This window comes from Hemitrygon akajei, chromosome 23, assembly GCF_048418815.1.
Source record: "Hemitrygon akajei chromosome 23, sHemAka1.3, whole genome shotgun sequence".
NCBI lineage: Eukaryota > Metazoa > Chordata > Chondrichthyes > Myliobatiformes > Dasyatidae > Hemitrygon > Hemitrygon akajei.
In genome coordinates this window covers 39,629,138-39,656,861 of record NC_133146.1, presented here as the reverse complement: position 1 = coordinate 39,656,861, position 27,724 = coordinate 39,629,138, and the positions used below count along the sequence as shown (strand labels likewise).

General features: G+C 37.5%; 1 protein-coding gene across 4 annotated transcripts in view; it reads left to right on the top strand.

Annotated features, from left to right (window-relative positions):
• LOC140715379 (exocyst complex component 6-like) overlaps positions 1-27,724 on the top strand; it is a 169,959-nt gene that overhangs the window by 74,867 nt on the left and 67,368 nt on the right. For 2 of the 4 annotated variants that reach the window (XM_073027471.1, XM_073027472.1), the window contains exons 13-19: positions 178-275; positions 2,102-2,207; positions 2,827-2,936; positions 7,544-7,655; positions 10,966-11,100; positions 12,228-12,407; positions 13,062-13,091. In XM_073027471.1, the coding sequence (XP_072883572.1) occupies positions 178-275; positions 2,102-2,207; positions 2,827-2,936; positions 7,544-7,655; positions 10,966-11,100; positions 12,228-12,407; positions 13,062-13,091 (771 nt within the window). The remainder of the gene's footprint in view (positions 1-177; positions 276-2,101; positions 2,208-2,826; positions 2,937-7,543; positions 7,656-10,965; positions 11,101-12,227; positions 12,408-13,061; positions 13,092-27,724) is intronic. The other 2 variants (XM_073027473.1, XM_073027474.1) reach the window with 1 other exon arrangement.

Below are 27,724 nucleotides of genomic sequence, written 5' to 3'. Positions count from 1 at the left end.
TATCCAAAACACTGGCATATCACAAAATTAGGCAAAATATTCCAGAATTTATCTTCTGAAAAATTTGAATTTTGATCTAGTTTTGTGAATTTTCTTATGCTTTTCTGCAGCTAAATTGAATTGAATCTCTCATTTGTCTTAGACAAAATACACATGTTCTTAATTTTGTTTTTTTAGGGCTATGGATTTCCTGTGAGCAGACTTTTTGACTTGTTACTTGAAATTCGTGATCAATATAATGAAACTTTATTAAAGAAATGGGCAGTCGTGTTTAGGTTAGTTCTTTTATGAAAAATGTATTATGATCACACTGATATGAAAAGATGTTACTAATACTGTTTGAATCTGTTCACAAAATCAACTATTTTTCATCTCCATAACATGACCTTCCTTGAAGTACACCTGTTATTTCTCAAATATTGCCACCTTTTATAAATTTCTACATGTTTATGTTAGATTAGAGTCTTAAAATGTATGGTAAAATCCACAGTATCTGTTGGAGTACGTTAAACTATAGGCCATATTGCACCTTATCTTTTTTTCTTTATAGTCCTGCCACACATAATCTCGATTGGTAATACACAACGGGAGAAGGCAGTCCTAAAAACATCCTTGTCCTCGGTAGTGTTATACAGTGCAAGGATGAGGTTAAAGCATTTGCATGTAACAAGCTTTCATCTTTGATTTCTCACGTGGTCCCCTGCCAGCCTGGAAATCAGTTTCAATCAGTCCAGGTATTATTGTTAGAGCAGTCAGGAACAATGTAAACAGCAAAAGGTCTGCATGATTAGCCAGAATTCATCCAGAAATAAATACACCAAACTGAGTTGATTTAACAGTTGCAGGACTCATCAGGATTGCCCAGGACCATAGACTTCCAGACTTCATTACAGCTCAATCCAAATAACACTAGAAAGGCATAATTTGAGAGGCGAGGGAAAAGATACAGGCCTTGGCATGAAAAAGCTTAGTTGAAATTTAGAGGAATTGGGAACCAAAGTGATGTATCTCAAACAAAGAAAAATGGTAATGCAGGTCAGTCACTTTGGTCCTAGTGCACTGCTGCAGACATTTCTCAGGCAATGCCATAGATCAATCTGTCTGTATTTGCTGCATCAGTAACCTTTCTGCTAGCCCCCTAAAGCCTGATCAGCAAATGATTTTGAAATTCAATTGCTACTGAGTGAGGAAGCCCATGCCTGTAAGTAGCACAACTTGAGTGAATGCCTGGCATGAATGAAGTAATAGATAGTATTAGCATTTTCAAATGTGAAGTATTTACCATCCTAAACAAAAACTCTTAGCAATTGATACTAATTTGACCACCAGCAATGACCTTGTGATCGATCACCTTTGACTAACCATTGAAATACTGCTCACAAAATCAAATGAGAGGCTACGTATACTCTGAATTACTTGTCTTTTGACTCTACAAAGCTTTCTACCATTTTCAGGCATGGCAGAAGTGTGGCAGAATATTTTTCACCTAGCTGGATATGTAGAGCTTGAAAAGAACACCTAAGGCTCAAACAAGCCAAAGCACATCACTCGACTGATGCTTTCAAAATCACTCACAATCTCCACAACCTGTACTGTGCTTGCAGAGTCAACCATTTAGAGAAGGCTCTGGAGCTAATTGCTGAAGCCTGTTTTTGACAACACTTCTGAAATCTATGGCTACTTTGAAGGAGAGAAATGCTGGTGTATGAGAACATTGTCTGTAGTCTCTCTCTTGACAGATTTCTGACTTGGAAAGATGCCACTCTCTACCCTAGTCACTGTTTCAGATTCCTAGAACTCTGCTTTTGGTTGGGAGTACCTTCACTTTAAAAATGGCCTCAGTTCCATAAGGAAGCTCAACACTTTGTTCAAATCAGTTTGAGATGATTCCCTCATCAGTGAGCCAGAATTTCCATGAATTGAAATTTTAAAAAGAACAATAACTGAGATAATTTAATTTCCCACCTCAAAATACTTTGATTTTTAGAGAAAACATTTAATTATTCTATTATTCCAATACTTGGTGACTAAATTTTCTGTCAGATGACTATTTGCTTTGTTTATGATGCTAATTCACAGGAACGTTCGATCTTTTTAACAGAGACATTTTTGAATCTGATAACTACAGTCCTATTCCTGCAGCAAATGAAGAGGAGTATAGAATGATAATTAGTCGATTTCCATTTCATGACACTGAACTTGAAAAGGTCTGTAGCTTTGTTATGTTCTTAGTTTCTTCTTGAACACAAGTTTCATTCTGATTTGTTTGTTCAGCAGATTCTTCGCAAAGTTGTTAAATTTGCATTTCAGATGAGATCTTGCTCAGTTCTAGAGGAGAAACCTATAAAGGTGTTTTTAGTAGTATATTGATTATGTGTAATGCCTCATAAAATTTAAGGTTCTGAATACTTGGAAACTTAGTTATTTAATTGAGATGGCTAATATGCAAATACCTTGCTTTTTGTTTCTCCTCGTTCCCTTTTTAGAATCGCCATATCTGGTTGATTTGGAATGGGATTTTTCTGTCACTTTTAATCAAATACAACTGAAAGGACATGACGTATTTAAGTGCAAATACAAACGTCAAATTTATACTTTATCTAAGGGAACTAAAGTGTTTAGATGGAATTAATTACATCAAAATTGAAGTCTCTCTCCTGATTGCATGTGTTTGTTATAAGGGGATCACTTGTTAAAAAAGTACAGTCTTGATGGATATATATATATATATATATATAATACTATATGAACCAAATATATTGTAGTACACTTTTTAATTTTAAAATCCCTTCTTCCCCTCCCCCCCCCCCCCACACACACTCATAGCAACCTTTTCCAAAAAGGTTTCCAGTATCTCAATCAGTGCCTGAGATCTACAGGGAGTTCAAGGAATTCATTTACGCAAGCCTTAAATTTTCTGAATCTCTTCATCGAAGGTAAGCTTGAGATAATTCAGATTCAAAAGTTGTACTTCATTGCTGCATGGGGAAATTAAACTAGCCTTTCCAGTTTTATTCCAGCTGTTCTATGCATTTGCTAAACATTTAATGAAAGAGTTCAGGTGTAGATGTTGCCAAAGATCTATCCAACCATGCCTACTAAATGCCTACACTTAGTTGATTTTAGCAACGGAGGTTGAGAGGTGACCTGATAGAGGTGTATAAGATGATGAGAGCCATTGGTCGTATGGATAGTTAGAGGCTTTTTCCCAGGGCTGAAATGGTTGCCACAAGAGGACACAGGTTTATGGTAGGTACAGAGATGTCAGGGGTAAGTTTTTTACTCAGAGTGGTGTGTGTGTGGAATGGGCTGCTGGCAACGGTGGTGGAGGCGGATACAATAGGGTTTTTAAGAGACTTTTGGATAGGTACATGGAGCTTAGGAAAATAAAGGGCTGTGGATAAACCTCGTAATTTCTAAGTTAGGGACATATTTGGCACAACTTTGTGGGCCAAAGAGCCTGTATTGTGCTGTAGGTTTTCTATGTTTCTATGATTTGGCAGTGAGGGCCTATCTTGCTGCCTCCATATCCTGGAATATAGCAGCATAGTTGAGATGGCTACTAGTCTGACAATGTCTAGATATTTGACATTCAGAATCTTTTAGCAAAGGGATAGACAATTGCAAATGTTAATTTTTCAAATGAAAATATATTGTTTTTTTCTGAATTTTTAGTTTAAAATATTAAAGGAAAATTGTTTATTTAAAACAATTTGTCTTCCATTTGGCCCTTAATGCTGTGTTGTAGAAACTCCATTGGAAATTAAAAGTAAAGACTAGCAACCTGCATCTGGTGCAGGATCTGATTTTGTTCCTATAACATCGTACCTTCTCATTCTCTCAGTAAGTGCCATTTGTCACATTTCAGTCTATAATGTGAAGGCAGAAAATTGCAGCCCATTAAATGACTGAATGTCATTGGTTCTTAGCTCAATCTGGTCCCAAACAAGAATTCCGCTGTTAAAACCTCAATGTGTCAACTATACATGTATTTTCCATGATTATAGTTATTTTCCTTTTGCTATATTTCTGATATAGAATCTAACTTTGATGCCAAAAATGCAACATGAAATTTAAGTTTTTACTTTGAACTTTTTCTTTTGATACACATTAAAGATATAATGGATAGTTTCATTTTGTATTAGTTGGCAATTATCATTCTCTTTTTTACTGTGTTATTTCATTAATTCACTTAAGTCTTTCCTCTTCTCTTCCATGTCTTTTGGTGTTGCTTGGTCCTGGTGGCCTGAATAATTATGAAAATCACCTTTATAACAAAAATTATAACAAGTGAATTCTGAATATTTCTCCATGTATTTTGTCAATTGCAATTTAGACTTTATACCCAGATGTATGCAACTCGATGCCTCAACAGTGACTCCTCTCCATGATTATTAATAATTGAGAATTTCTGAATTATGACAACAAAGATATCTGGAATTAATATTCTGTATAAAACATAAGTACTGGGCAAAAAGGAACAATTTTAAAATAACTTTTCCTGAAATTATGCAAAAATAAATTTAATACATTTACAACTTGCTACTCTTGATAAATGAATTACTTTATTGCCAGTCTGTGAAATGTGCCAGAATTGATCATGGTTTCATGTTAAACATAAAATACAGAACCAGTGTTCCCTTTTCTTTTACAGCTGCACAGGCCAACCATTGCTTTGAGCAGGATATTTTACATGTCCTGAAAACTGCACAGCACTTTCATAAAACATTATATAAAAGAAAATTCCAGCTTTGTGGCAACAAAAACTATGGGCTATGTGTACGGAAGCTCTTCAGTTACTGTGGCCGCACACCTGTGCAGCTTACAGGAAATAGTGCACAGGACAATGCCATAACATGCAATGCAAAAGCAAACAACAGTTTACAACACAATAATGCAAACAGCTATAAGCAATCAACAATTAGTGTATATGTCAGTAATTAAACTTAAGTGTGAACATATTAACAGACTAAATGATTATCAGCAGAACAAGGAGAGCAAGAAGGGCCATTTAAGGAATGTTGATCAGGGGCAGTTAGAGTATTACACCCAAATGAGTTTTTTAAGAAGCTGGATAGCTGTAGGAAAGAAGCTTGGAAGATGATGGTTCTAGTGGTAATGGACTTGTAGTATCTTCCTGATGGCAGTTTGGTGAATAGGGGACTGCTAGGTTGGGTGAAGTCAACAGTAATTTGTTCAGCTCTTTTCTTTGCGCTGGCAATGTGCAGGTCTTTTATCATTGGTAGCTGAGTGCCAGTTGATCTTCTCTGCTGAGTGGACCACTCATTGCCACCTGGACTTGGAGAGGGAGGAGGCAGCAGGAAACCTAACTGTGGAAGAGGTGGTTACAACACTATCAATGATGGCTGAGTAAAATTTCATCAGCATATGCCCTGATATGTTAATTTTCCTAAACTGGCATAGGAAGAACAATCTCTGTTGGGCTTTCCTAGTAATGAGCATAACGTGCTGGTCCCATTTCAATGGTAGTCCCCAGGAATTTGAATGACTCGACCACAGACACAGTCTGACCATTAATTTGGGGAGGGGGTTGGTGGAAATTGCTCCTCATTTCCATTTCTTTATAGTATTAAGCTCAAAAGTTGCTATGAGCACACCATTGTGCAAGATGGTCTGCCTCCCTTTTGATATCAGGTTACATCATCATTAGAGATGAAACCAAGTACAGTCGTGTCATCCATGAACTTCAGGATTTTAATGGATTTTTCTATGGAGGCCCAGTCATTTGTATAAACTGAGAATAGGAGGGGTGAAAAACACAGCCCTCGGGGGGGGGGGGGCCTCTGCTTGGAAACATTGGATCAGACAAATAGGAGCCTAACCTTGCATACTACTTCCTGTCAGGAAGATTGTGTTCCACTAACAGGGTACAACTAACTGGATTAGCTTGCTATGGAGTAACTCTGGAACATTAGATTTGAAGAGCTAAAATCCACAAACAAGATCCTCACATAAGTGTTGGAGGTGTCCAGATGTTGAATAATGTAATGAAAGCACAAGTTAACTCCATCCTTGAGGAGCGATGTGCTCTACAAGTAAACTAGTGGGTCAGAGTATCAGTAATGGACATAAGATCGGCCAACATCAGATGTTCAAGGGTTTTGTTAACTACTGAAGTCCGAGCGACTGGCCTATGATCATTTAAGTCCAGTGAGCTTGTCTTTCTTGGGAAATAGAATGATTGTAACAATTTTAAAGCAGTCCAGAATGCTGCATAATTGCATGGAGGTGTTAAATATCTCAGTGAAGATGGGTACGAGCTGATTCACACAGCACCTTAGTGTACCAGGTGAGATACCATCTCTCCTAAAGATCTGCTTTCCAAGCAGTTTGCAAATCTCTTCTTGCTTCACAGCAAATATAGGGTGTGATGGAGGGAAGGGACAAGGGGAGGGAGGTTGAAAAAAATGAATGGGACTGGGTTGAAGGGAGAATGGTGACATTGGAGTGGTTGTGAAATGGGGGGGGGGGGGGAGGTATTGAGGCTTAGCATATCAGGATCAGAAGAATTGAAAAGAGATGGATGTTGAATTGGCCTTATCAAACCGGCAGTAAAATTGAGCTGATTGGCCAAGGTTGGAGAGGGGGAGACTTTGTAACATCATAATGTTTCATGTTCCCAAGTTATAAATATTTACATCTTGAAATACATTCAGTGGCCACTTTATTAGGTACAGCTGTACACCTTGTTAATGCAAATATCTAATCAGCCAATCATGTGACAGAAGCTCAAATAATAAAAGCTTGCAGACGTCGTCAAGAGGTTCAGTTGTTCAGACCAAATTTCAGAATGAGAATGAAATAAGATCTAAGTGACTTAGATCATGAAATGATTGTTGTTGCCAAATGAGAAACTTCGAGTATCAGAAACTGCTGAGTTCCTGGGATTTTCACATACAGCAGTCTCTAAATTTACAGAGAGTGGTGCAAAAAACCAAAAAAAAATTCAGTGAATGGCAGTTCTTTGGGTGAAAATGCCTTGTTGATGAGAAAGGTCAGAGGATAATGGCCAGACTGGTTCAATCTAACAGGAAGACAGCCAAAGCTCAAATAACCATGATTACAACAGAGATGTGTGGAAGAGCATCTTTGAATGCACAACACATTGAACCTTGAACTGGATGGGTTATTGCAGCAAAAGACAACACTGGGTTCCACTCCTGTGCCTAATAAATGGCGACTGAGCGTATATTCTTTATTTTGCTGTTTTAACTGAGTAATACTACAGAATTATTCACAATATTGTCAACTATATTCATTGATATTGAAAGTAGTTATTTACATAAGCGGAGTTGAATGAATCACTTCATTGTTGTGGAGGGCAGGCACTGTCAATAGACATTGAATTAGAATGATTTTCAATCAGATGCTCTTTTTCATGGTAAGTGTACTTCTGTGGTAGAATCAAGTCAATTTTATGTCAATATATTTTACCATGGCATTTTTAATGTAATGCATTATAGTGAAACCCCTGTCAATAGGCATTTTTGAGTATATCCTGCACAAATATTCTGATTTTCAGTTCAACAGAAATAGATGATATGCTCAGAAAATCTACCAACCTGCTGCTGACTCGAACTTTAAGTGGATGTTTACAAAGCCTTATCAAGAAACAGCACATAGGTTTAACTGAGGTACTGTATGTCTTTAGCAGCTATAAGAATTAGCATTTTGTAAGTGATTCTAACCATCTGGTAAAATAGCGCTTGTGGACCATTCATATTAAACAGTAGTTGAAAACTGATACCATTCAGTTGATAGTAGTACAATGTAATTAGTTACCATGCATATCAGAATTGGGGTTAATATTACTGGCATATGTGTGAAATTACAATAAATAGGTTTTTAAAAAATGGTGCAAGAAGCGAGGGGGAAAATTAGGGAGGTAGTGTTTGTGTATTCATTGTCCATTCAGAAATCTGAATGTGGAGGCAAACCTGTTCCTGAAATGTTGAACGTGAGTCTTCAGGTTTCTGTACCACTTTCTTGACGGTAGCAATGAGAAGAGAGCATGTCCTGGGTGATGGAGGTCCTTAATGATGAATGCTGCCTTTTTGAAGCAACGTCTTTTGAAGATATCCTCGATGCTGGGGCAGCTAGTACCAATGATGGAGCTGGCTGAGTTTGCAACTTTTTCTGATCCTGTGCAGTGATGATGGAACAATACAATACTCTCCATGGTACATTTGTAGAAATTTGCAAGTGTATTGGGTGATGTACCAAGTCTCCTCAAACTCCTTTCGCCTTTGTAATTGCATCAATATGTTGGGACCAGATGTTGACACCCAGGAACTTGAAACTGCTCACCCTTTCCACTGCTGATCCCTCTATGAGGACTGGTGTGTATTCCCTCAACTTCCTCTTCCTGAAGTCCACAATCAATTCCTTGGTTGTGCTGATAAAGATGTTCTTCAATCAGGCTTGTTTGAAGAAATCTCTGCCAAATTATTATTAACACATACTTTGCAACTCCAGAGATCCCAACACACTTCGCCACTGCAATTAGGAATGTCTACCGTTCCATGCTGAGACCACGTTTTGGGAAATCTGAGCACTTGGCTGCCTTTTTTACCTGCATACATGCAAAGGCTGCAGAGATGAGGACAACAAAGAGATGGTCACAGGAGGCAGAGGAGTGGCTGTGGGATTGCTTCGAGTCAGTGGACCGGGCTGTGTTCAAGGATTCATGAATGAATACACCACAGATGTCATCGACTTTATTAAAAACAGGCGTAGTTAAGTGTGTCCCCACAAAATCATTTAGTCTTCCCCAACCAGAAGCCCTGGATGCGCCATGGGATCCACAATTTTCTGTGGGCCAGATCAGTGGCATCCAGGTCTAGCAATCAAGTAAGAGAGGTCCAGGTACGATCTCCAGAAAGCCATCTCGCATGTGAAGTGGTAATTCCAGACCAAACTTGAATCACTGAAGGATGCTCGACAGCTGTGGCAGGACTTGAATGCTATTGCCTCTTACAAAGTGAAACCAAGTGACGTAGGTGATAACAAAGATTTGCTTCCAGATAAGCTCAATGCTTTCTGTGCTTGCTTTGATTGTCAAAGCATGAAGGAACTTTCATGAAGTCCCATGGCCCTCGATGACCCTATGATTTCAGTTTGAGGCCGACATGAGAGCATCCTTCAGGAAGCATCCATGGAAAGCATCTAGCCCAGATGGGGTACCTGGCTGAGTACTAAAGATGTGCTGATCAATTGGCTGGAGTATTCACTGGTATTTTTAACCTCCTTGCTTCAGCAGTCTGAGGTACCCACCTGCTTCAAGCAGGCTTTAATTATACCAGTGCCTAAGGAGAGAGATTAACTGCCTCAATGATGATTCTCCAGTTGCATTTACTATGCATTCTCTGTGATGAAGTGCTTTGAGAGGTTGGTAATGAAATGTCAACTCCTGTCTAAGAAGCAATTTGGATCCTCTCCAATTTGCCTACTATCACAACAGCTCTCCAGCAGATGCCATTTCATTTGCTCTTCATTCAACCCAGGAAAACCTGGACAGCGAAGATCAGGATGTTCTTTGACTCCAGCTCAATACTATCATCACCTCAAAACTAATCAATAAGCTTCAAGACCTTGGCCTCAATATCACCTTGTGCAATTGAGTCCTTGATTTTTTTTTCTCACTGGAGAGTGTCAGCAACTTTAAATTTCTCAGTGTTGTCATTTCAGAGTATCGGCCTTGGGCCCAGCATGTAAGAACAATTATGAAGAAAACATGGCAACGCTTCTACTTCCTTAGAAATGTGCGATGATTTGGCGTGACATCTGAAACTTTGACAAACTTCTACAGGTGTGCAGTACATTGACTGTTTGCATCACAGCCTGGTATGGAAACATCAATGCCTTTCAACAGAAAATCCTACAAAAAATAGTGGCTAAGGCCCAGTCCATCATGGTAAAGCCCGCCCCACCATTGAGCACATCTACACAGAGTGCTGTTGTGGGAAAGCAGCATCTATCATCAATGACCCGTCCTGCACAAGCCATGCTCTCTCTGCTCTCTTCTCACTGCTTCCATCAGGAAGATGCAGGAGCCTTAGGATTAACACCACCAGGTTCAGGAATGTTTATTACACCTCAGCCATCAAGCTCTTGAACTAGAGGGGATAACTTCACTGAACTTCATTCACCCCATCACTGAACTGTTCCCATAACCTATTGGATCACTTTAGGGTTCTTCATCTCATGTTCTCGATATTGCTGAATAATAATCTTTTTTTTTGTATTTGCACAATTTGTTGTCTTTTGCACACTGAATGTTTGTCCATCCTGTTGGGTGCAGTCTTTCATTTATTCTGTTGTATCTTGAACTTGTGTATTCCTGCAAGAAATTGAATCTTGGGGTTTGTATATAGTGACATACATGTACTTTGTACTTGGAACTTAGAACTTGCAGACTTGTGTACTCAGTGTTCCAAGCAATGAAGCCAAGTATGCCATTCATTTGAAACATGACCATTTCCTCTCTAGTCTGCCCACCTCTCACTAATTTATTTATATCATTTTTTCATATCATTTTTTCAAGCCTACCCAAGAACAAATTTTTAATTACCTAGTCAACAAAGGCCCTTAAATAGCAGGTTATGGTTAAGTAGGTACAGGAAGTGAACTTCAGTCATTCCTATGTATGGACCATTTAATGGCATAATGGCAGCCCAGAACCTCTCTTCACTGTTCATGAAATGCAAAGGATGCATTTTGTTAGACTGTTCATTGTTAAAAATGGTCTGTGTGGATCAAGCTACTAATGGTCTAATAATTAACTATTATTCATTTAAAGTTACTGATGTTTGAAACAACAATAGTTTACAAATTTATTTTATAAAAGTTGCCTAGGATTAAATGCGATAAATTAGGGTGGGACTAGAAAATGCTGACGCTGAAAGGTACAAGCAGATTTTCATTGGAAATATTTGCATTTTATAGCTCGTACAAATCATCATAAATACAACACACCTGGAGCAGGCTTGTAAATACCTTGAAGACTTTATAACAAACATAACTAATGTTTCCCCTGAGACTGTGCACACCACGCGACTTTATGGGTTATCCACATTCAAGGTATGTGCAGTGTGAATGTGAAGCAATCTATTCAGAAACTTACATTCTAATTTTCTGTGAAGTCACCATTTTAATAATAATTCTGTTCATGTGGGTATACACTAATCATATTTAAAAATAATGTAGCATTATTCTTATTTAACAATACAGTGCAGAGTAGGCCCTAGGTGCTTCCAGCTCTTCAAGCCAAGCTGCACCAGCAACCCCGTTTAACCCTAACCTAATCATGGAACAATTTACAATGACTAATAACCTACCCTGCAAGTCTTTGGACTGTAGCGGGGTGAGATCCGGAGGACCCAGTGAAAATCCACATTTTTTCAGGAGGATGTACAGAGACCCCTTAGAGAATGACACCAGAGTGGAACTCTGGAGCACCCTGAGCTGTAGTAGCATCGAGCTAACCACTTCGCTACTGTGACACCCATTATGAAACCTGGAGAAAAGGAAATGGATGTAAATTCGGAAAATTCATTGCTTCGCCAGGCATTTCACTATTGTCCAAAGTATTCGATCATTTTCTCTCTGTTGGATGATTGACGTATTCAATACTCAAAGCTCATGTTCTAATCAAATGTAAAAAAAATGTATATATCTTACCTCTAGAAGATGCAGTTATACAATAATTAAATATTTATTTTAACTACCCTTTTTTTGCCTAGTTTATTTTGTGAACAACTGATGAGTGAATAACAACTGATTACTAAAACTGTCCATGTAGCTCCTGGCAATACATTATTTTTTGTCTATAGATTGTTTACCCTTTCTACAGATGTGTAATATAATTTCAGATTTGTTAATTGGTTTTTCGGTGTATGTTTGCTTTTAAATATATCTGGAAATGCTATGTCTGATGAAGGGTTATAGAGCTGAACATAAGCTCTGTTTATCTTCCCACAAATGCTGTCTGATTTGTTGAGTGTTTTCAGGATCTTCTATTTCAGATATCCAGCACCTGCAGCCTTTTTGATAATCAGAAAAATATTTTCCTTTGGATTGTTTTGTCTGCATGTACATTGAAGAAATTTTTTAGTAAAGTTTAAATCTTTTTTGAAAAGTATTTTGGATTGAATAAGTTTTTGCCATGGTAAACATGAAAATATTAGCTAATATAATATTTACTGCAGGATGCTAGACATGCAGCAGAAGGAGAAATATATACAAAGCTCAACCATAAAATTGATGAATTCATACAACTCGCTGATTATGAATGGACCATGACAGAACCCAATGGTCGAGCCAGTGGTTACTTAATGGATCTTATAAACTTTCTCCGAAGCACTTTTCAAGTTTTTACACATTTGCCTGTGAGTATTAAATACAAGCTTGAGATTCCTACAATAAGTATTTTCTTGGCTTAAAATTAGTTTTTAGGTTCTTAAACTGCTTAGATCTTACTATATTATCTATTTAAGCTTAAGTTCTTTTGTAAATAACTTTTAATTTAAATGAGATTCTTTCTAACCGACCTCTTTGTGTGGTCCTTGATGTACAAATTAAGAACCAAGCTTAAATGTTGGAAGATAATTTCAATTAGTTCCATACATGCACTAATCCAGTTTTTTTTTAATTTTTTAAACAGTAGCTTCTTATAAACCTCTGGCTTTGACAATCAAACAAAATCACCTTTAAATTAAGAATTCCTTTTTTTACACAGAGCTACAGATTTGATTGGTGGAATTGACATGTTGAATTTTGCTATCTAATTTACAACATTGTAACACTCCCATAAATTTAAGTTTGATTGGAATGTGATTTTTACAAAATTATGACCATTGTTGAAGTGGATTGATTTGGGCAACCTATGATTTTTGTAATGTGACGATGACCATCTAGCAGCTGATCTATTGAGTAATGGTATGCTTTTGTTTTACAAATTAATTTTTTATTAGTGTTCACACTTTCTACGCATGTTTACATTTGATTTTTTGTTTTGATTTCCTTGCTGGGTTCCTTCTCAGAATAACGTCAGTCACCACGCAGCAATGTCGGTGAGTAGCAGAAGAAAGCATGCACATCTGAAGGCTATGAATTGACTATACAATTGTTGCTAAAGTCAAGTAGCCTTCATATAAAATTTTAAAGTAAACTAAACATGCCCTTTCCCCAGTAATGACTTTGTATAGTCTGTTTAGAACAAGTCAACAGGCTTAAAATGGGTAGGAATTGATTAACAGTAACATTCTGTGATAGTAGCCCTTAACAGTCATCACTGACAATTCCAATCACCATTAGCCATTCATAATAGAATTAACCCTTCAAAAGATTCAAAACTTATTAAATTGTGTTTTTAGCTTAAGGTACAGTATATCAACAGTGTTTACATGAAAAAGAATAATCAAACAGCAACAACTTCTGTGTGGAAGTATAATTGCAGTGTAGTTTTTTTTAACATTATCTTTTACCATTTTTCCATATTACACAGTAGGCAGACAGTTGACCCATTAAGACTATATTGGTTCTCAACAATCCATCGGTCCTATTATGCCACTTATTTCCCTGTACCTTGTTCTCTTTCATGTGCCCATCAGTTCTCTTCAGATCCTTCTGCCACAGACTTAACCCAGGGACAACTTAGTTTATTAACCTACCAAAAGACTAAATATACACTTGTGATGAAACTTTAATTGCCATACGAGTATATCAAAAACCGACAAATAATTATATGTTAATAGAATGCCAATGGCATCACCTCCTTTCCCTTTGAAGCATCTTTCCTAACAAAGTCAAGATGTCTGATTTTAAAAATGACTTAGATTTTGGGTTTTGCTGGTTCAACATATTGCTCATGTATATGTATGCTAGTTTTGGGATTCCCAGACAAATACAATTGGCCCAAGCTTTCTGGACGAGATCTGCTAGTAATCTCTCAGCTATCCCATGTTGGGAATCATTGATTCAAACAGCAGAGCAGGAGTTTGTCACATTTTTGCAATGGTTTGGGAAATTTGCAGTCAGCTGCTGCGCCAAGATAGACTTGTGAAGCCTATTCATTTGAACACACTAGTACAGGTTTATAGAAGAAGTTGGAAAATTACTTTATTTGTTTCTGAGTATCAGGACAGGCAAAGGTTGGGAAGGAGGGGAAGTTGACAGCTTTGACTGATGGCAAAAATGTTTAGTGTACTTCGCCAAATGTTGATGTTTTCTGGATGAATGGGTGGAACTTGTTCTGCTTGTGCATGTCACCTGATTGCATTGAAGCCTATTTGCTTCCTGAGGCCTTGTCACTCTGCTTCCTTTAAGTAAGCAGGATCAGCTCTATGGACCCAGACTTGATAAGTTTAGGTTTGTGGGTAATGTGATTGTGAATAGCATGTCTCATCCAACAAAATCAGGAGTTTAATTACACCATAATTTTTTTTGTGCTGATAACATTGTGGAACATTTAACTGTCATTCAGCTGTTGTACTTTAAGATGTAACTAAGTGGATAATTCCTCAAATGTAATTCGATTTGAAAAATAAACGGTTTGGTTTGTGTTGCTATAAGAATACGAAGAATCCCAAAATCATTAAATTGTTTTTCAACACTTCCCATCTTGATTTTTTCCAAACTTCATGACCCTTCAGTGTTTTGGACCAGGTGATCAACTATGCATGCTTCTAGATCAAATTTGATTGAAGAAACTAAGCTCATCCCATATCTCGGTTGTCTCTTCTCTGCTTCATTTCTAGCACTATCTCCTGTTCTCGCCACATTCCCTAGTTTTGATTTGGCTGTATTCACATAAAAATACTTGTTGACCACTGAACTTGAAAAGGACTGAAATTGCCTTTTTCACAGAATAGTGAAATTGGGAAGTATTGCACAAAATGCAAAAAAAAATCAGTTAAAAGCAAAGACCTGTAAGGGATTGTGTGTAAGTAGAACTATGGGAGAACAAGTTGATGTATTCATGAAGATAGAAAAAAGAGTATGAGTTCCAGAGTAAGCTGATATTAGGGGGTGATGGAATTCAGAACTAGAAGGAGTGAGAATATGAAATAAAAAGGAAGAAGTAAAAATAATGCTAGGATGAGGAGATAGCAAAAAGTGTTTTTGTAATCAGGTGGAATATGAGATCCTTTAAAAACTAATGATTAAGATAAGTGAGAATACTGTTTGTATCTACATGAAGATTGTTGGCATTTAGCTACGTGAATGAGTAGAAGTTGAGTACCTTAGTCAAAGGCAGAAGTACTAGATTTTTGTTCAGCTGATCACCAATTCCAGGATAACACAGCTGTTAGATTCTTCATAGAATCCAGCATGCAAGTGCGTATTTCTGAAGGTATCTCAGCACTTGGGCTGGCTCAAGTATAGGAATCCATTTATCTGGCTAGAAAAAAAATTGTAAATACATTAGTTACCTTAGTTTAGATTTGAATTGGTTTAAATGTATTTAATCACTTGATTGAGATTTTGTATTTCAGTTTTTAATCATTTAATAGTAGTTTTAACAGTGAGCTTTTTTAATCTCCTTGTTATCTTTGCTTAATAGCATGCCTGTGGAAGGGGCTAAAGCAATTCTCAACAATGCAGAAGACAGTTAGTTTAGCTGGAACTGACTGCTCTGCATGGGGCCCTGCTGATCAATTAGCCAGTTTAGCAACAAGAGATTGCATCTGGAGAGCAATTACCTTGGGTAAGAGCAAAGGATTTCAAGGATAGGTAGCTGCTGAGCTTGGCAGATTGCAACCCCTGCCCCCCCATGATCTTTATTGCAATCTGTATCTCTGGCTGTAGTACCCAGACATGAGTGTAGCTACTCAGCAAGTTAGTATCTTTCCATAGAACCACTAATTGAAATAGTTCTCCTGTAGGTGGTCTTGTGTAATCTTGTGTAAAGTCTCACAATTTGGAAATTCATATTGCTATTTAAGTATGCATGCTTTGATGTAGTGGGCAAGGATGTGGCGTCAGGCCTTATTAGCAAAACATATTTATAAAAGACCCTTTTAAAACAAAAATTGTCTACTTCTTTGAAAATATAGCTGCCTTCTGTTTCAACATGCAGCAATATGTGCTTGAAAGTCTCCCAATTTTGAAGAGAAGGAATTGTGCCACCTCATTTAAAGCTGATTAGTTTAAAGTACCTGTGGTTTTGGGAATTCAAATCAGCTGATGTACTTTCTATGTTGCTTTGGTTGGGATAATAGCAGAGATGGAAACGCTGTGAGAGTGAGACTTTAAGAGACTATGATCAGGAAGCTATAAGGAACTCTGAGAAACTTTCTAGAACTGTCAAAGTAGATTTGTATCTAGGTAACTAAATTAATACTGGTTTTATAACTTGAAACAGAAGTGTCATTCATAATGCTTTCTGTCCTGACCTTGAGTGGATATCAGTTCCTGCTGATATTTTTAAGGAATTTGTATGATTTCCCTGTGACCATGTGGGTTTGCTCCAGTTTTCCTCCCACATTTCCAAAGACGTACGGTTAGGGTTAGTGAGTTGTGGACATGCTACATTGGCACTAGAAACATGGCAACACTTGTAGGCTACCTTCAAAGTAGTCCTATGATTGTGTTGATTGTGGATGCGATGTTTTGGTGTACCTATGACAAAGCTAATCTGAAATAGTTTTCAGAAGCTTCAGAAATAGCACAACTTCCAGCAGTATAAACTTGTAAAATATATTTTGTATATAGAATGGTTCAGACTTTTCATGCCCCTTTCACTGAAGAGTTTTGGATCACTTCAATTTTTTTTATTCCCAATATAAAAATTTAACTTTAAAGTGTTTCTTTTAAAATATTTATCCCACCTGAATGCTTTTGATGAAATTATGATGGAAAGGCCAGTTGGAGATGCAGGTAATATATTTGGTTTAGTGTAATATTGAAAATATTTTAAACCAGCCTTATCAACATTGCTGAAAATCTTTGCATGGAGGATGACCTCATGAGAAATGGGTATAAATTACGATTACATTCATTCACGACAAATCCTGTCTAGCTGATGCCTCTTTTTTACAAGGATCGTAGAGATTTTTCCCTTGAAAACATAGAACCTGCCATTTTTATTAAAACATATATGCACTACAAAGCATGTTCTGAAGCCAGCAGAGAATGATATTTTGTTTTGTGATTTCATATTGTGTACTTAAGCTAGGGAGAGAGCACTTCTCTGTGGCAGTGTTAGTTGTATAGTTGTTGGGAATGGATCTGTTTAGGACTGTGTGGTGTCATTTGAAATCTTGTAGCAATTGTAACAATTGTTAAACTGGCAGAATTCTAAGTAATCAAGCAAAATGAAGATTTCAGATAAACCTACTACTTTAAGGCCTACTTTAGGAAATGTGGTAGCCAGATAAGCAGTGTACTGGGTTCAGTAACATGACCATAGAATGATGACAAGAAATCTTAGTTTATTATTAAAAATAAATGCAATGGAAACTTTATTGGGCCTCTAATTCAGACTTTGCTATAAAATACTGGACAAAATGTAGGTTTTCATTATAACCCAAACTTAGTAACTGCGTTATATTTGAAGCAAAAGGAATTCAATCAGATTTTCACATATCAATATGTATGAATGGGGAGCTATGGCCAGTTCAGTTGTGTCATTTAAGGTAAAGGCCAGTTCAGTTGTGTCATTTAAGGTAAAATTGGATAGGTATATGGACAGGAAAGGAGTGGAGGGTTATGGGCTGAGTGCAGGTAGGTGGGACTAGGTGAGATTAAGAGTTCAGCACGGACTAGGAGGGCCGAGATGGCCTGTTTCCGTGCTGTGATTGTTATATGTAAGCACAGTAACAGAAATCTCCTGAAATTCCAGTCAGCTATTACGTAATTTTTCCCACCACCATTTCTCATGCAAAGTACGATAAAGTAAAAAAATGCCTGCAGACTGAAACAAACACCTTCAATATTCTTGGGTCTAAAGTACCCTTTTTGTAGTTTCATAATTCTACTGTGCCGTTTAGGGTGGTAAATATAAAATTAGCCACATTGTTAATTCATGCTAATTATTAAGGCATTTTGTTTGTACCTAATCAGAATAATTTAAATTCCCTGCAACAGAATGCAACTGGAAAGAGATTTTGTAGCAGTTTTGCTTAAAGCCTTGTTATATATTAAATTGAAATTGGTAGACTATTTTAAAGAAATAGTTCTTATGTGACATATGTAATGCTTTTTTTTGTAGTTTAATTACAGCATATAATACTTCGTATAATTTCAGCTGCTGGATGCACAAAATAAAACAAATGGCTGCCTTTTGTAGAATACAATATTTGAACCAAATTGTGATGAAAACATTGAATTAGAGCATACTAATCTTATCAATTACAGGCTAATGAAATTAAAGATTTAGTGGTTGTGTTTTGAGCTGGTGCTCTTTTTGAGGGATAGGCATCACGGTCATTATTCCTTACTGTCAACTGTGCAGGAAGACAAGCAGCAACATTTAACAGTTCGCTCTAAAGACTTTCACTCAAAAGCCCACATGGGTTGGCAAGAGAATGGGTTTTGTTACAAATTCTACCAAATGTCACCTCATGCAGCTTTTGATTGGCACTTCTTGGCAGGGTGGAGAGATGAATCCGTCTCTAGCTGGTTAATTGTGTTTCTTGCCTTATCCTGACACGGGGCCTTTGATTTTTAAGTGGTTCAATGCAAAGCACATTACTGTGCTATAGTCATATTTCTCATTTGGTAAGCACCAACTTTGAATGCAGCTCATAAATCAAATGACTAGCACTAAACTGAATGATGATAGCTGCTCTTTAGATAGCTAATGCAGATGAAGAATTCAACACTGCTGATGTGCTGTGCAAGGATGTATACATCAAACCCAAAGGGAATCCTAAAAGCAATTTTGTGGCAATTATTCTTTAGAAATCTGTACATTTAAGCATCTATGCTAAATAATAAAGAATATTGAGTTAATTGTTTTTAGCATGACAGTTTTGCAATTCATTTGTGATGCAGTAGAAAGTTTTTAATGAATGCAAAAAATTCAATTTGCTTTTGACCTGGTCATTTGATTAGTTGGTGAATTGAGAACTATGATGAGATTATTTTTTAAAAATTTACAATTACTAAACTAATTTCTTTGGAAATGGATATTTTAATGTGGCAAATTGTTGTCTTAGTAACTAATCGTTATTCTAAAGTTAAATTTGCTATTTTTTTGTAATCAGATTGTTGTTATTGATGCCCTCTTTATCTATTATGTATTAACTGGGATCTGTTCTTTGTGATTTTTATTAATGACTTGGATGAGTAATTGGAAGGGTGGGTTAGTAAATTTGCAGAGGATGTGAAGGTAGTGATGTTGTGAATAGTTGGGATTCTGAGATGAGGTGAGAAGTGACAGATGGAGTTCAATCCAGAAAACTCTGAAGTGATTTACTTTGGAAGGTCAAACTTGAAGGTGCAATGCAGGATTAAAAAATATGGTGGATCTTGGGTTTCATATCCATAAATCCTTTGAAGTTGTAGAACAGGTTGATAAGGTGGTTAAGAAGGCGTATGGTGTATTGGCCTTCATTAGCCAGGGGATTGAGGTTGATCCACAAGGTAGTGTTGCAGCTCTATAAAACTCTGGTTAGACTTCACTTGGAGTATTGTGTTCAGCTCTGTCACCTCATTATAGGAAGGAGGTGGATGCTTTAGAGAGGATGCAGAGGAGATTTACTAGGATGCTACCTGGTAAATGTCTTATGAGGACAGATTGAGTGAGCTATGGTCTTTTTGGAGAGGGGAGGAAGAGAGGTGACTTGATAGGGTCTACAAGTTGATGAAGCACAGATCAAATGAACAGCTAGAGGCTTTTCCCTCAATACAAGGGGCAGGCATAACTTTGTATTGAGAGGAAAGCATAAAGGGGATGTCAGAAGTAGATTTATTACTGAGTGATATGTGTCTTGAACATTATGCCAGGTGTGGTAGTGTCCAATACATTAGGGATATTTAAGATACTATTAGGCACATGGATGAAAGGAAAATGGAATGTTATGTGAGTGAAGGTTTAGATTAATCTTGGAGTAGGTTAAAGGATTGGCACGACATTGTAGGTTGAAGAGCCTGTACTGTGCTGTACTGTTCTGCATTGGTTGAATCACTTTTGTGAATAAGGAAGCACTATGAATTCAGACACGAAATTTGTATTATATTCAAGGATAAACCAAAAAAGATTTGTTATTCTTTATGTATAAATAGCTGATGATTTGGGTTGAGAATTTAGCTTAATCCCTTGGCTACCCACCATTCAAGAATGTAATTTTCTCAGCAGCTGTGCCTCTTGCCTCTGCCAGCTTTAGCCTTTTTCAGCATAGAATGTTGCTAACCAATCTCCATCTGAATCCATCCAATCAGTTTTCCATTACACAGCAGCAAAAAAAAAGTACATGGACATTCTCTATGAATTAGAATAGAGTATTAATCTTCCTCATTTTTTGAACTTCAGATGCAGAAAAGCACCTCCAAACCCTTTGCTCTGTCTTCATTAATTGCTTCATTGTTGCAATGCAGCAATTACTCTGTCCTTTCTCCAAAACCTTTGAAATATTGTTTTTAAATATGTGTTTAAATCATTATTCCTTGTTGCCAACATCTGACTTTTCAATGCAGGCTCCCACAATCATGATCCTTGAATATCAGGTTTATTTTTAATCTGTTCCTTGTAAATCAAACTTGTTTCTTGTTGAATGGTTACTTTGAGTGCCAGAAAGGACAGGGAGGGAGGCAAAAGTGGTGAGGGCATGGCACTGCTGATCAGAGATATTCTGACGGCTGCAATAAAGGAGGAAGTCTCGGAGGGATTGTCTACTAAGTCGTTGTGGGTGGAAGTTAGAAACAGGAAGGGGTCAATAACTCTACTGGTGTTTTTTTATAAACCTCCCAATAGTAACAGGGATATCGAGGAGACAGAAAGATGCAATAATAACAGGGTTATTGTGGTGGGAGATTATAATTTTCCAAATATTGATTGGCATCTCCCTAGAGCAAGGGGTTTAAATGGGGTGGAATTTGTTAGGTATGTTCAGGAAGGTTTCTTGACACAATAGGTAGATAAGCCTACAAGAGGAGAGACTGTACTTGATCTGGTATTGGGAAATTAACTTGGCCAGGTGTCAGGTCTCTCAGTTGGAGAGCAGTTTGGAGATAGTGATCACAATTCTATCTCCTTTACCATAGCATTGGACAGGGACAGGAACAGACAAATTAGGAAAGTGTTTAATTGGATTAAGGGGAAATATGAGGCTATCAGGCAAGAACTTGGAAGCATAAATTGGGAACAAATGTTCTCAGGAAAATGTACGGCAGAAATGTGGCAAGTGTTTAGGAGATATTTGCGTGGAGTTCTGCATAGGTACGTTCCAAATTGATATTTGATCCTGTCCCTTACTGTGATTAAACTTCCAAATAGAGGAAAATGAAAAGATCATTCAATTTCCTTCACTTAGGCTGAGCTAGTGAGGAGTCAAAAGGAGACCATCCAGACAGAAGGGGAACATGTCAAATGCAAAACTTTAACGCTAGAAGAGCCTATCTTGTAAGGGCATCAGCAAGGCATAAGCCACCTCTTGGGTAGAGGCTGTATACAATCTGCTAGGTATGCCCAAAAATGATATTTCACTAATTCAGTATTCATCCTTCATATTGATCAGGGATTTTCTTCGCTACATATGCTGCTGTATCTCCAAGATTTTTTGCTATAGTTCACAATTGCTACTCTCCAAGTTTGTCTTTGCTCAGTATAAAGAATGATCTTAGGTGTACCCTTGTTGCAACATCAGGATAGTGAGCGGCAGGGTGGGGGGGGGGTGGGAAGAGAAGGGTTGACTTATGAGCAGCACAGTCCTCATACTACCTATTCCATAACTACTTGAGGAATTGGCACAGTGAAGTTTTAGCAAGCTGCGTTAAAGATGTATGTTACAGGAAAGATGGCAGGAACTAGTGGGCTGCAGTTTGACATGAGATGGAAGGAGGGTGGTGTTCGTGCATCATCTTTGCCCTAGTGGGCTCAGAGGAGAATGTGTTTGATGATAAGGCTGATGTAGGACCCCTGTGAGATGCTTTACATAGTGTTGAGACCTCAGTGCAGGAAATGGTAGAAAGAAGTCCATCTCCCATGTTCATGTTCCTGTAGGAGTGATGCATAATGAAGAAACTTCTACCCTGAAGGTGATGACCAAGCTCTTAGCTGCAGTCCTGGCACACAGTGCTGACTGGTTTAGATTTCAGCTGCAGTAGAGCCACAGTGCCTTTCTGCTTTCATGCAGTCTTGGTCTGATCCAAAAGGAAGTCTGATATGTGCTATACAGGGCAGCTTGACTGTGAGATGTCATTTGTGAGTAGATTGCTATTCCCAAAGATGGAGCTGCTATCCTTGATCAATTCTTCTATCTTCAGGGGCAAAGCTGCTTCCAAACAGGCAGCTCTGTTCTCTGAAAATAAGCAGAATACCCTTCCAGCAGTTTAACAGAATAGAGGAATTCATCTTTTACAAGAGTAAAGCTGTGTACTCCCACACCCACCTCCCTGTCACCATTGACACATTATCATGGATGAATTTTGGTGCCATCTCTGAGGGAAAGATCAAGGTGCCATGATTTCAAGTAAAGATGATAACTGGTTAATGTACTGTGGTCTACCAATTTGGTTGACAGGTCCCCCAGTCTGCAGGTTCTTTACAATATTGATTTTGCCCTTGTAAGGTCAGGAGTTTATCCTGGGCAATGTGCTCGTCCACGTCCAAAAGCCAGCCATTCCTACCAGAAATCTGAAGCCAGTCCATTTAAGACCTTTGCACTGGTCATCAAGAACATCTGCATAGACTTGAAGGAAGGGCAGTAGCCACAGTAAGGTCGTACTAAGTGATCAAAATCCACTTGCAGTGTGAATAAAAGGAAACTACTTTAGGGCATTTTTCTTTGTGGAGGTCTTGATTTTTTTAATTATGTAAAAGGATTTTCATAATTCGGGCTGCATTCTTGTGTCAAGGCTTGTGACAACTCCGTGCATAAAAAGGTGACAGTGGAGCTCCTGGGATTGCAGTATACCCATGGCACTCGCCTAGTAAGCTTGCTAAGGTTGTGCATTGAGAACAGCTTTAATCACAGATGGCAAGAAACAGAATTGGGTTTATTATCACGCACATGTGTTGTGGAGTTTGTTAACTTAGAAGCAGCAGTTCAATGTTATACATAATATAGAAGAAGAAAATAAATTAATCAATTACAGTATATGTATATTGAATAGATTAAAATTTGTGCAAAAACAAATAATATATATTAAGAAAGTGAGGTAGTATTCATGGGTTCAATATCAATTTAGGAATCAGATGGCAGTGGGGAAGAAGCGGTTCCTGAATTGCTGAATGTGTGCCTTCAGGCTTCTGTACCTCCTACCTGATTGTAACAGTGAGAAAAGGGCATACCCTGGGTGCTGAGGGTCCTTAATAATGGATACTGCCTTTCTGAGACACCGCGCCTTGAAGATGTCCTGGGTACTTTGTAGGCTAGTACACAAGATGGAGCCAACAAAATTTGTGACCTTCTGCAGCTTCTTTTGGCCCTGTGCAGTAGCTTCCCCCATACCAGACAGTGATGCAGCTTGTCAGAATGCTCTCCACAGTACATCTATAGAAGTTCTTGAGTGTATTTGTTGACATACCAAATCTCTTCAAACTCCTAATGAAGTATAGTCGCTGTCTTGCCTTCTTTATAGCTGCATTGATATGTTGGGACCAGGTTAGGTACTCAGAGATATTGACACCAGGGTCTTCAAACTGCTCACTCCCTCTACTTCTAATCCCTTTATGAAATAAGTGAATTAATACTCTTTGTGCCATGCAATTCTTGCAATGAATGAGTGTGACCTTCTGTATTAAGTAGATTCTAATTTTAGAATTCTGGTAGCCTGTTTGGTGTACTTGTCTGATTGTTTATAATGCCAACCTCTATAGAAGAGAGTCCTGTGAGAGGCTGAAGAATAGGGATAAAGATTGCATGATGTGGCCCATTCTCCAGGAGCCCTCAGTTATATATGAAATTAAAAGCAACGTGAATGGAGAAGGTAGTGTTGCAAGAGATTGCTTAAGGAGGATCACATGGCAGTACAGTCATTCTACTTTAAATGTGAACAGTGTGAGACATGGTGTTTTTAATCTTCTTCCCCTCCATATTGTGAGATAATCAGTAGATTTATTGGCTTTTAATGCATCTCATGGAATTCCATGAGGATATTTTCACCACTGAATAGTGTATAGCGGGGGTTCCCAAGGTGAGGTCCACAGATTCCTTGGTTAATGATAGGGGTCCTTGGTATAAAAAAAGGTAGGGAACCCCTGGTCTAGAGGATATTGACTTGAAATGTTACCCATCAGTGAGTCTCCACCTATTTTTTGTCAATCTGATCACTGAAAATAATGTATGTCATATTTTGGTCATTTTGAATCCACCAGCAATGTTGATCAATGGGCCAAAATGTAAAAGCTTTCAAATTCTACTTGCAGATTGGTGCTTCTCCAGGGAAAAGTGTATTTTGTGAGGAGTTCAGAATGCATTATATTTCCTGATGAATTATAACACATTTGGAGATCTTTTAGAAAGCATAAAATAATCATTTCTCTCCAAGTATTTTAATGTCAAAAACAGTGTAGGTAAATCTGCAAAGCAGCACAAGTGTATACAATGTTTTCTGGGCTCCTTTAGTTGTTGCTGCTCTTGTTAGAGGGAAAAGACATAGAATGTGGAGAGAACCTCTTGATTTGCATGAGATCGGTGGTTGAACTTCAAATCTAGTGGTATGACAGATTTTCAAGTGTTACTGAAATTGCTGTATTGTTATCAATGAGAAAGCAAACATTAATAGAATATTGATAGTTAGTCTGATCAGATGAGCAGAAATGGCAAAAGTTGTGCAATTGGGGATATGTAAGAAAATGGCATGTCCTTTAATTGGAAGGATATTGAGAATTGAAGAACATGGGTTCTTTGTGATGTTCAAAAATACAGATGATATAAATGGATAAAATGATTAAAATGAGATTACCAGTTGAGACATAGAATACAAGAGTAGGAATATTATTATCAGTATGGTATACTATGCCTACACGTGTATTCAGCATTGTTTAGTCCTGGTCACCATCTTACAGAAAATGTGTCACTGTGCTAGAAGTAATGCAGAGGCAATTCACAAGAATGTTGATGAGAACTTGTTTTGAGGGAAAAAAGTTTTTATTTTGATCAGATGAGGCTGAGGAATGAATTAATTGTTTAAAATTCAGAGGCCTAGAATAAATAATTGGAAGGAACTACTGCCTTCAGTAAAGGGGTCAAAATTAAGTTTGGAAATGTCTCTGCACTGTGTTGTCTACTGGTTAAGTTTGTTTTCTGGTCTTCAGGATTTAAATTTCTGCTTGAATGCCAGCTGTTTTCTTTTGAATAGATTATGCATCACACCATAGTGTAGTTTCCACTGGTATATTGCAGTGCCCACTGGAATAATGCTGACAACAGCATCTGGTATTCAAGTCAGCAGCATCCTCATACTTGCATTGCTGGTATTACTCAGCTCTATTCAAATACTTGGAAGAGATGACATGGAAATGTGAACTCTAAGAATAAAGGAACTGTGAGTGTTACATCTTCCTTGGCATTCACAAAAAGAGCTGCCTGGGCACATGTTTGGCTGTTGCTCACCCATTGATGTCAGATTAGAGTTCTTACAGTCTTAGAAAGCCTGAACTCGCAAGCACACTGCTCATCAGAAAGATCTGCTTGTGATCTTTCATCTCTAAAGACTGTGCACATGTTTATATGCCTCCTCTGTGATCTCTAACCCTTTGAGATGCCTGAACATCTATACTAAAACTTCCGGTGTTACCACTGAAGCACTCAATAAATTGATTGCTGGGTGCTGCTTTTTTTTTAAAAAAAGGCCCCATGCAGGCTTAAAGACAAGCTGTGGACTTTGGGAAATGTTTGAAGACAGTTTCAAGCTACCTTATGAGGTGTATTGCTTTAAATTGAATACACCAAGAAAACCACACAGTCTTCCTAGTTTGTCCTATGATTGATTTATGGTTGTTTTTTGGATTTGAGCTACAGTTTACATTGGAAGGGAATGAAATGTGCATTGTGCTATGATTAAACTCATTAATAGTGCATTTGACTCTTGGAAGTATAAGGTGCGTCACCATGGATCACAACTGGAAAAGCACCTGGTCAATCTGCTGATCAGAGTAATTTCTCTCACAAATGAGTGCAAATATAGTTTGGACAAACTCATTTTTTTGAATCAGGCTACTGTTTATTTTTTTTTAAAGGATCTATTAATTAGGCTTTTTTGTCAACACTTAGGACTGATTGCCTACCCCTTGTATTTCCCAAAATTCACTAATGTTCTTTACTTGTCCTCAAACGCATCTTCAATTTATGTTATAAAGCATAACTTGCATTATCCAGCATGCGTACATATGTTATTTTGCAGGGACAACGTGCAGAGCAGGCCCTTATTCTGTGTGTGTGGGGGGGGGGGGGGGGATATGTTTTGTGCCAGATATGTAGTATGCTTAGCATGCTTCCCCTAAATGTTAGTCATAAGTGTATTATAATAATTTCAAACACTCCTACATTTTATAAATTGAATGTTAGAATGTTGGTTGACAACCTATTAATCTGCTTATGCAGTTATTACATTATATAGACAGAATAAATAGGACATGGAGCTGATTTGATGGAGCAGTATGTTATACTCAAATGCAGTACTTATTCCATTAAATTAAAATGACATTTCCATTAAGTATCTCAAACCTATTACTCTATAATTAAATGAACAGTGGCCATTGATTTTTTTCAGCTTCCTTTTCTCATTCATATTGTTATTGCTTGGGGAGCAGAACTGCTCATCTTCCAATGTGATTAACATTAGGTTTGAGGACTCTTAAGGCGTGCTTGTTTTGGATTGTAGCTTGTACTTTTGTTTATCAATTTATGTCAAAATGTTTGTGTGCTGCCTCTGCCTCTGTTTAAAATGACTTCAGCTTAAAAGGAAGTGACATCCTTGATGGAATCTGGTATTGAAGTGAAATGCATTAAAAGGCACTTAGATTAACTTTTGTGATTTCCTTCACATTAATGATGTATATAGGGACTTGTGATTCCTCTGTGCATCAAAAAATTAGCATAAGGGTATTAAATTGTTACATGGCAGATTTGATTAACATGGCCTGAGAACAAGAGGGAAATGTTTAGAAAGCTTTGATACTACTGGAGCTGTTCCTCAGAAAGGTAGAGTGATGCCTTCAGAAACTGAAAGGGAAAAGTCTTCAGGGAGACAACTGTTTAAACGTATGCATTTACTGCATTTTATAACTACATTACTTAATGGCATTTCATAATAGTACACAATTTTATATATCATTTGCATTGTAGTTTATGGCTGTACTGTATGTTTTCATTGTATTTGAATATTAAAATAGAAAAATAAACACTACAGATGTAGTACATCTCATCACCAAAATAGTGCCTTAAACTAGGGGAACATGTCAACATAGAGAATCAGTTTATCCTCAAACTTGGCTAAAGTTTTATAAAATAGTGTCCTTTTAATATTATTGTACCTTTTCTTGTTTTGAAGTGAAGAGAATATTTAGCCCTCTCCACCATTAAATAGACTTTTG